A 9,713-nucleotide genomic window follows, 5' to 3' on the forward strand; every position below is an offset into this window, starting at 1 on the left:
AAGGTGCCCTCTTAGCGTAATTAGGTACACATAATAAGGGGAAAGTATAAGAAAAATATATTTCTATTAATAAGGAATATAAAGCTTATTTGGGCAAGTAAGTAGAACATATTTAAAATAGAATAGAGAAGATAAAGCCAGATTTTTGAAGGTCTTAAAATCCAAGCAGAGGAATTTATATTTATGTCCAGAAATAAAGAGCCATTGAACATTTTTGAACATGGCCGACTTCTCAAATCTGCTTTAAAGTAAGCTTTTTGTTTGTTTTTTTGCTGCTGTTGTTTTTTACCAATATAATAAGTTGCTTTATTTACAGAAACAGTATCAGATTCATCTTTGTATGGTTCAACCCTGGTAACATAATAGTGCTCAAGAGACAAGAGAAACCTGAGATGATGGAGGTAAAGATGCTGAGTCTATAAGAGGGAAGACCGAATCAGCATTTAAACCAAACCATATCTTGAGCAAAGACCTTCACAAGTACCAGCCCCAAACGCCTGTAATTGGCCAAAATTTGATTGGCAATTGGTGCCTATTCATAGACAGCCTACAGTTAGTATCGGAAGATTAAAAAGATGATGAGGAAGGAAAAGACGTAGTAATGGACCGGGGGAATTACATGATCACATTGGGGAGACATTCTTTTCCCTCATGCATCAACTCTCCAGAACTTGGAAAAATCAGAATCTATGATCCTTTTTGTTTTCTTTGCTTTTATTATTTTTCTAAGCTATTTTTCTTTCTGTGCCATGTATTTCATACAATTAATCCTGCAACTCTTCAGAATTTACACCATCCTGGGATTGTAAACCTGGAATGTATGTTTGAAACCCCAGAACGCGTTTTTGTCGTAATGGAAAAGCTGCATGGAGATATGTTGGAAATGATTCTCTCCAGTGAGAAAAGTCGACTTCCGGAACGAATTACTAAATTCATGGTGACACAGGTATTTTAACTCTTAGAACTAGAGGATAATTAAAAACTACATAAGAGAATTAAATAGTCATGCTTTTACCTATTGGGACAGTATGGGAATTGTTAACCTTAAATAGAAATACACCTTTTGTAAAATCTTGATGAACTGGACTTTTCATGTTACTGTACCATTCAAGGGGTCAGATTGGGGTTTAGCTATGATTTTTTCAGATGTTGAAAAATCTTCCTTCAATAACAGATACTTGTTGCTTTGAGGAATCTACATTTTAAGAATATTGTGCACTGTGATTTAAAGCCAGAAAATGTGCTGCTCGCATCGGCAGAGCCATTTCCTCAGGTGAGATATCCTCTGAGCTTTTTAAGTATCGTTACGACGACGTTATGAAGTACCTATGTAATGAAAGGCAGTGCTGTAAGTTCAACTATATAACCATTTTACAGAAATAAAAGGGTTAATACATGAATAATTTGACTTCAGATGTTACTAATTATATTATTTTCATTAAGATGTTTCAGACTTAACCAGATCTCAAGGAATACCTTTTGCATGTAGACTGTTTGCAATCTACCTGTCTTCGTGGGTTGAGAATGAAGTGGGGAAAATTAGTGTTGGTTGGTACTTGGTGCTCAGGACAAATACCCCATAAAATAAAACAATCTTAGGAGTAACCCTGAATTGGGAAATAACTAGAGTTTGGTTAAGGCAGGTAGCCGACTCTTCTTCCTCTTTAAAGTACTGTATTTCAAATATTTTCACCAAAACCTACATAAGAATTACATTTCCTGTCACCACCAGCGCTCACATATGACGATATGTGTGTGTTGGTGTATGTCCTATGTGTGACATACTGATTTATTTACTCAAATTTCATTTAAATAAAAAGTATTGATCCAAATTTGTTTCATAACCAAAAAATGGGTCATAACTCACAATTTGAAAAAGTTGTTCTGAGGAATATATGTTGATGGTACCTATGAGTGTTTTTCATGATTATATCATTGATGAATCCTCCCAAACAGCTAGAATATCTGTTGCCACAAACTATTGATGTATACATTCAAAATATGTACAACTAGACAAATGAGTAGAATAAAAACAGCAGATGGTATCTCACTTGGTAACTACAACTCAAATTGTCTTTTAAAGATTTATTTTAAGAAATTATACAGGTCTTTTAAAGAAGTAATCATATTCTATTATAATGTCTATGTGGTTAGAAGTGATTGTCATTGTGAGGTCAAAAAGGGCTCCCTAATAGTTGGTGCTACATTTTAAATAAAGTGCTTCCATATGTTATCTCACTTGACCTTCAAAACAGTGTGGGCAAAGGATGCACACTCCTACAGCTAAGGCTAAAACTCCAACTTTCTGACCTCTGCTTTAGTGATTCCTATTACACTAGAAGAGAAGGGAAAATAACATTGTTTACTTGATAGTCCTTTTTGCTCAAGTGCTAGCTGTGGCCATGCTAAATAAGGTACCAAACTGCCACATTACCTTTATCAAGATATTAGCTGAAGTATGGCATTTAACGAAAAAATAAAAGAGTTCACAGTTTTTCATGGTCAATATCCCTGTTCTTAAAAGATTCAAATAAAGTAGCCAAATTTAATAAAGGCACAGAACAAATATCATCATAAAAACATGTATGAGGGTCCCTATCCCATAAGTAGCAAGCAGCATTTGAATACACTTTCATCTTTGCTTTCCAGTCACAATTTGTACCACTGGTTTTGTAGAGGCTAAATCCCTTTTCTCTCAATTTATATTAATGCTTTTTTTGAAGACGTTTTGTGAGTCAGGGCATTTCCTCCAGAAAGTACTTGGCTTGTTCAGCATGGATACATCATTCATCACCAAAATCGAAACCTCTACTAGAAGACAGGCAGCAAGCTGTGTTCTGTGTTTGCTAAGCTTATCTCACTTCCAGAACACTCTTCCCAAATGGACATGGTGGTGACTGTAGCTACCTTCAGATACAACTTTTTTCAAATGTAAATATCCGACTAGCAATAATTTGTTACACAGGCATAGAAAACAGTTAATTCTATTCTTTCAAGCACTCTCAAGCACTGCTCTTCTACTGGCCACATTAGTAGTTATGTTTGTTAAATACCTGTATGTGTCCAGGCACTGTGAGTCCACTGAGGATTCAAAAATGAAACATAATTCTTGCTCACATATGATAGAAAAGTGACCTCCTTAAAAGCCCAATGATAAAAGATCAGCACCTTCCATTTCATCAAAAAACTTTGAACACTTATAACACCAGTCTTGCATTTGGCATTCTGGAAGCTAGAATTCAAAAATGGTTTTTTGAAATAAGTACTAGGAAAGCACTTCATACTATGTTAGTAATGGATCACAGATTATAAATGTGTCTGCCTTTGGGAAAAGGTACTTTAGTTTCCCTGTCTACAGTTATTCGACATTCATAATCAATAGTTGGCAAGTGTGCTGAAATGATACACTGTCATATGTAGAGACAGGTATGTACATAGAGATTGATATATAAAATATAAAATCAACACCATCCTTTGAATTCCAGGTGAAGCTGTGTGACTTTGGTTTTGCACGCATCATTGGTGAGAAGTCATTCAGAAGGTCTGTGGTAGGAACTCCAGCATACTTAGCCCCTGAAGTTCTCAGAAGCAAAGGTTACAACCGTTCTTTAGATATGTGGTCAGTGGGAGTCATCGTCTATGTGAGCCTCAGTGGCACGTTTCCTTTTAATGAAGATGAAGATATAAATGACCAAATCCAAAATGCTGCATTTATGTACCCACCAAATCCATGGAGAGAAATTTCTAGTGAAGGTAAAAAAAAATTGTAGTTGTACCCTTTTGTCTAAAAATCTTTGTGATCCCAAATCAGCCTCTTTTTAATATCTTCTATTCATCTTCCAAATTCAATTACCAGTTTCTGGGCACTCTTCCTTAACATTTTCCGGGGCATAGCACTAATCCAAACCCCAACTGCCTCATTTTGAAACTACTAAAATATCTTTTTAACAGTCCTTCCCGGTAACCACTGCCAAATCCATTTTCAGGCCAACACTGCTTTCGTCTAATCTGCTCCCAAACATTTTGGCCTCTGTGCTGCTGCTGTAGGTGTGTGATACTGCCCAAGCTTGCTTCTAGCCTCATCTCTCACTACTCCCCTCCACAAACCTGGTTGTATACATTCTTCTGAACTAGTGTTTGCATTTTGCTGAGGCCTTCCCCCTGCCTATAGTCCCTCCTCCCCATTGAAATACTTCCAGTTCCTCAGGGACTCAGCTCCTTCCCTGATGCACATGGTGGACCACTGTTTAAAGTGGAACAGTGGATCAAAGTCTGGAGTATTTGGAACAAAGAGAGACTCGTAATTAAAATACTGATGGAAAATCTGCTAGTTAAGTGGTATACAGAAGAGAAACAGAACTAGTATGTCTTTCATTTGGGTCATCTCTGGGTCCAGGCCTTAGTATCAGTATTTCAGTTGTATCATTTTATAGGGCTGTATGTAGTCAGTATGTAGTTATATGGTTGCTTTGGTTTTGCGGTTTGTCCATTTCTCCAAAAAACTGGATAAAATGTATATGCCAAGATCTCACCACATATACCAAAACACCATGAACTATTTGTTAAAATGTATATAGTATGAACTTTTGGTAATAAGTTATTACCCAAATCTGAGCACTTCTGTAGAGGTAAGGCAATGACTAGAAAGCAGTATGTCATTGGAGGGGGGAAAAAATCAGCCTATAATCAGTCGGTTTTATTCATCCTAAAATAATAATAGTTAATTTTTAGAGCTATGTGCTAAGCACCATTCTAAGCCCTTTATATATATTAAACTGTCATCTTCATTTTACAGATGAAGGAAACTAAGGCAGAGTATAATTTAGCAACTGACCCCATATCACACAGAAAAGGTGATAGAATAATTTCTGCCCAGTCAGGCTGGCTCCAGTCTACTTTTAACCTGTACTCTATATTGCCTCCTTAATAAACAGGTACTTAATAAAACAGGTATACACTGTAAATTTAGTAAATGTTTGTGGATCACTAACATGTTAGTCATATCCTTGAGAAGAAAAATCCTCCGAACTACCTTCCAGGCAGAGTCACAGGTTGTGGATACTTCATACACCCAAATTCATGTATCTGATTTTGTCTTTCCTTAGCAATTGACTTGATAAACAACCTACTTCAAGTGAAGATGAGAAAACGTTTCAGTGTGGACAAATCTCTTAGTCATCCCTGGCTACAGGTAAAAAAATGTGTATCTTTCTTTGGCAGTCCTCATTTGAACAGATGATTGTGATTTCTCTTACCTAATGAAATCGCTCTAAGATCAACAGATTCTGCATGTCTTAAAATAACATAAGTGTTCTTCACTGATTACTTTGTACTGTAACTGAATCTCTGGAAGTTTTGCAGTACACCATTAAAATGCAGAACCAAAAGCAATGAATTAGTCATTTATAGGGCTTTGTGTTCATTTCACCTTTTTGTAAGATAAGCATGACATTTTGTCAAATATATTTTACTTTTAAAATATTGACTAAAAGATTTATATTTGCATCAGAGAGATCAGAAATGCCATTCGAAATGTTTTGCTTATTACTTCCTCCGAAGGCTGTTGCATAGACTTGTCAAAAGATATTCCCAAGCTTCAGAATAAAGAAAACTTTAGAACTATTATAAAGGGAGTTAGGAGTAGAATTAACTTCAAAACAAATGCAGTCAGTTACTCTCAGCAATTATCGAATTATCCTAATAGAAATTCTAAGCACTTTTCCCTGTTTCAAGGAGCAAGGTATATATAAGGCCTCTCATAGTATAAAACAAAATGTTTTAGTGATTATTATTAGTCACCTCAAGCCTGAGGCATTTTTTTTTTAACTTTAGAAACTAGTTACTTCATAGGGACTCTAAATTTGAAAAAGTATTTATCTTCAACTGGTAATTTAAAATATTACAAATGGAACTCACTTTGTAACAAGTACTTATGAGCAGGGGTTGTCAATTATACGACTAGGGTGCTAAGCAAAAAAAGATGGTTGACAGCATTTTGTTCGTGATTCATAGTCACTTCATTTTTTTCTAGGACTATCAGACTTGGCTTGACCTTAGAGAATTTGAAACTCGCATTGGAGAACGTTACATTACACACGAAAGTGATGATGCCCGCTGGGAAATACATGCATACACACACAACCTTGTATACCCAAAGCACTTCATTATGGCTCCCAATCCAGATGATATGGAAGAAGATCCTTAGTTATCAGTGAGCTAACTTCAATAAGGGAGGATTTCATTTTATGGCCTGATATTTTGCTACACAACTGTTGTTTTTTTAGAGGTTATCTGCAAGGATGCAAAGACACGAGGAAATAAAGGAATCAGTGACACCAATACTGTAGTTCATAAGTAGGTACAAGAGAGGAAACTGAGTAATAAAAACATAATGGAACCAAGATGAAGCTTTTCATAAACTGTTATAAGCAATAACTGGTTTTTATATAATTTTTCCTAATCCTTCACTTTAGTACAATAGTGCACTTAATTTATCCTCCCTTTCCTGTTCTTGTATTATTTTTTTTAAAAAAGACAAAAGGGCAAGCCAGAGTCCAGTTATTGCATAGCTTAACCAAATCATGCAAGAGTTATAAGGTTGATTACTAAAAAGGTTTGCATTTAAGAGATAACTGAGAGGCTACCAGCATGTGATTTGCTATAAGGTTGTTAAACATTTGTTTAACTGACCAAAGAGAGGCACTGAGGGGTTTTTCCTAGATTCCTGGAAAAGGAGTGCTGGACTGTTTCACCTTTCTTCTTTAGGTCCACCAAGACTCCAAAACCTTTTGGAGCTGAGACTCTGAATATGCTCTCTACAACATAAAAATTAAGTCACCTTTTATGAGTATATTACAATAGCCTCTAAGGTAAATGTGGGACAACTGATGTTACAAAAACAGGAGTAGGGACTGCTGGTCTGAGTGCTGAGTTATTACGTATGTCTTCTCGTAGCTCAACTCTGCTGCTAAATACTCATGTTCCCACTGACATCACTGTGATGCCAGTTAGATTCCAATATTCAGTGGGTGTAGATCTATAATTGTACGATTTATCTCTTTACACAGGGCTGAATAATTTGAAGAAGAAAATTAAGTATATACTAAAATTAAGGCCACTGCAGGGTCATTTAATGCTACAGGAAAGAATAGCGAATAATACCCTTTTTTTCTTCCTTTAGGTTATTGGAAGGCTTTACAGATATCTGGAATATTTTTAAATCAGTTATTTTAAGCAGTTTGTACAAGTGGGTGCAGTTGAGTGTGAAACACTTAATAGTTTATAAGGGTAGGGCTATATTATCAGCAGAGCAAATGAAAGAAAATATTTTTTCTAACATTTCGGCTCCAGCAGCCAGCTAAAGAAATTTTTTTCTATTCATATATATGAGGTTAGACTTTTTCATAGCTTTTTGGAAGTTACTAATAGTTAACCCCCACCTCCCCCCAAAAAAAAAAAGTTTAATGTCTGGGACCATCCACTTATAAAATCTAATGGCTGTTTCTTCATTCCTCAGTAATCATTGTAAACTCCCCCCGCCCCCTCCAAAAAGAGCAGAAGATATGGAGTCAGAAGATCTGGGTTTAAGTCTTTTAAGTCTTGGCTCCCTTCTTTATTAGCTGTGTTTGCCTGGTCAGGTGACAATCAGTCTGAGCCTTGAGTGTCTCAGTCTATAAAATAGAGTATCATAGTTCTTGCCTCTACCTTCTGTGTTGTGAAGCTCAGATATGAAAATATTCAATAAATATAAAAGTGTTAACTATCACTACCCACTGAATTTGAGGTGACAGAGGAAAAGATTGTTCATATTTGAACAAACTAAGACTGAGTGGAGGGCCTTTTGAGATCCCTGAAGCTATTCCTTTACCTAAAACTACCTAAAAATATCCTTGAGAGTAGTAGCAAACCTGCAGTGCCCGTGTTCCGAGCTCTTCACATGTTAACTTATCTTCACGACAGCATAATGAACCCCATCTCACAGATAAGGAAATTGAGGCAAATGGAGAATAACTCCTAAAAGTTACACGGTATTTAAACCCAGGCAGAGTGGCTCTTGACCATCTTTTATCCACTTAACCATTTTGCTACACTGCTTCCCCGTAAATATCTCCAGGAGATATCCACAGTGTCTCTCTGTATTTCATATAGAAGTTTCAAAAATCAAATTAATTTTGCAGAACCTTTTAGAAATGTATGTTCCCAAGTATAGAAGATGATTTCCCCAAATTTCTCCAAAGTAAGTCTGTCCATATCAACATGCTAAAATGGAATAACCTGAGTCACTAGGCACCCTATTGTGGTTTTATTGCATAAGGTGAAAATTAACTGGAATGTTTGTTTGCTATACTTATATAATCAATCTTTACAAGCCATGAAATTAATTGCACTCTTGTTGTTGTTGAATGCCTAAGTTTTCTAAATTTGTAAAAGCACTGTCATATAATTTGGAGTTGAGTAATTACTCCAGATACTGTATAATCTGCATAACCTTTTTTTGTCTTGAAGTCATTTGTATAAGAAATAATTGTGAGAAACATTTGATAATGTACAAAGTAGTCTATAATGACACTGTTCAGTACATTTTTATATCTTTTTGTTACATCCCACTTTTTGTAAATATTCTCAAAGAAGCTTAATAATAAAATGTATTTCCATATCACCATATTTTTCCATGTGAAAACCTGCACCTATCACTAGTTGAGGTATCTAAGCTTATTTGGTTGTGTTATTTTCCCAGGCCTTGGTAAGAACTATTTTGAAAATAGTATTTGTAAATGGAACTAATGCTATATTTAAGAACACTGACTTTTTTAACTGCCTAAAATAAAAAACAACTCATTATTACAATTTTATATGAAATTTGAGGTAATTATCTAGAGGTCTCATTTCTTGGAATGAAATTTTGGAATAATTATAAATTTTTCAGGAACTACCATCAGGTAGTCTACTACAACTGCCAGATGACAAATAAATACCTACTATCTAAGTAAATTTTCTAGGTTTTATGATATAAGGCATTGCCTGACTCTTCCCCTTAATTACAAAAACTATTAAATAATTGGGATGAGCCAAGTATGGGCGTTTTCATCTTCCAAAAGTTCTCCCAAGACTTCAAAAAAAGAAAATAAATATGGAAATGAACTAAGGGTGACTAGGAATGACCCATGTCTGGACAGCATCTGAAAAATAAGGCCTCCATTTACCAATTCGGTTCTGTTATGCCAGAGAAGCAGTAAAATGCATCAGTTCATCACTCTGCCAATGAACTCTGCCAATATAATTATGCCATAAGTTCAAGACACATGGCTAATATTCTATCCCTTTAATCTTACTTGAAATTTGTTGCTAATATAACAATTCCTCACAACTCCATGTGTATGATATTAATATAAAAGTTCTGTGAACCAAAAAATGAGAACTAAAACTTGACATCTGAAAATAAGGGAAAATTAGCTCAATTGAGAAAATTATTTCTCCTAGGTAGTCTACATTAACTCATATTTCATGTACATGTCAGGTGACTTTAAAATTTTTTTAAATCTAATTTTGTTTCTGATTATAAAATTCATAGAAGCATACAGTAAAAAATTCAAATACCTTAAAGGAGAACAAATAAAAAATTCTCTTCCCACCCCAAAAACTCACTTCCAGATTGGGCATCCTTTTCTTCCTTCTTGTGTACAAGTAAATATCACAAAACAGAAAACAACCAG

General features: G+C 35.2%; 1 protein-coding gene across 3 annotated transcripts in view; it reads left to right on the top strand.

Moving 5' to 3' along the window:
• PRKD3 (protein kinase D3) overlaps nt 1-8,852 on the top strand; it is a 54,036-nt gene extending 45,184 nt beyond the window's left edge. For 2 of the 3 annotated variants that reach the window (XM_039887402.1, XM_039887403.1), the window contains exons 15-19: nt 785-946; nt 1,175-1,273; nt 3,486-3,753; nt 5,106-5,191; nt 6,032-6,432. In XM_039887402.1, coding sequence (XP_039743336.1) covers nt 785-946; nt 1,175-1,273; nt 3,486-3,753; nt 5,106-5,191; nt 6,032-6,205 — 789 coding nt within the window. In that variant the 3' untranslated portion in view covers nt 6,206-6,432. Of the gene's footprint in view, nt 1-784; nt 947-1,174; nt 1,274-3,485; nt 3,754-5,105; nt 5,192-6,031 lie in introns of all 3 variants that reach the window. The other variant, XM_039887404.1, reaches the window with a different exon arrangement.
• Nucleotides 8,853-9,713: the final 861 nt, after the last annotated feature.

The sequence above is a fragment of the Pteropus medius genome, unplaced genomic scaffold, assembly GCF_902729225.1.
Source record: "Pteropus medius unplaced genomic scaffold, Ma_sr-lr_union100, whole genome shotgun sequence".
NCBI classification, from domain to species: domain Eukaryota; kingdom Metazoa; phylum Chordata; class Mammalia; order Chiroptera; family Pteropodidae; genus Pteropus; species Pteropus medius.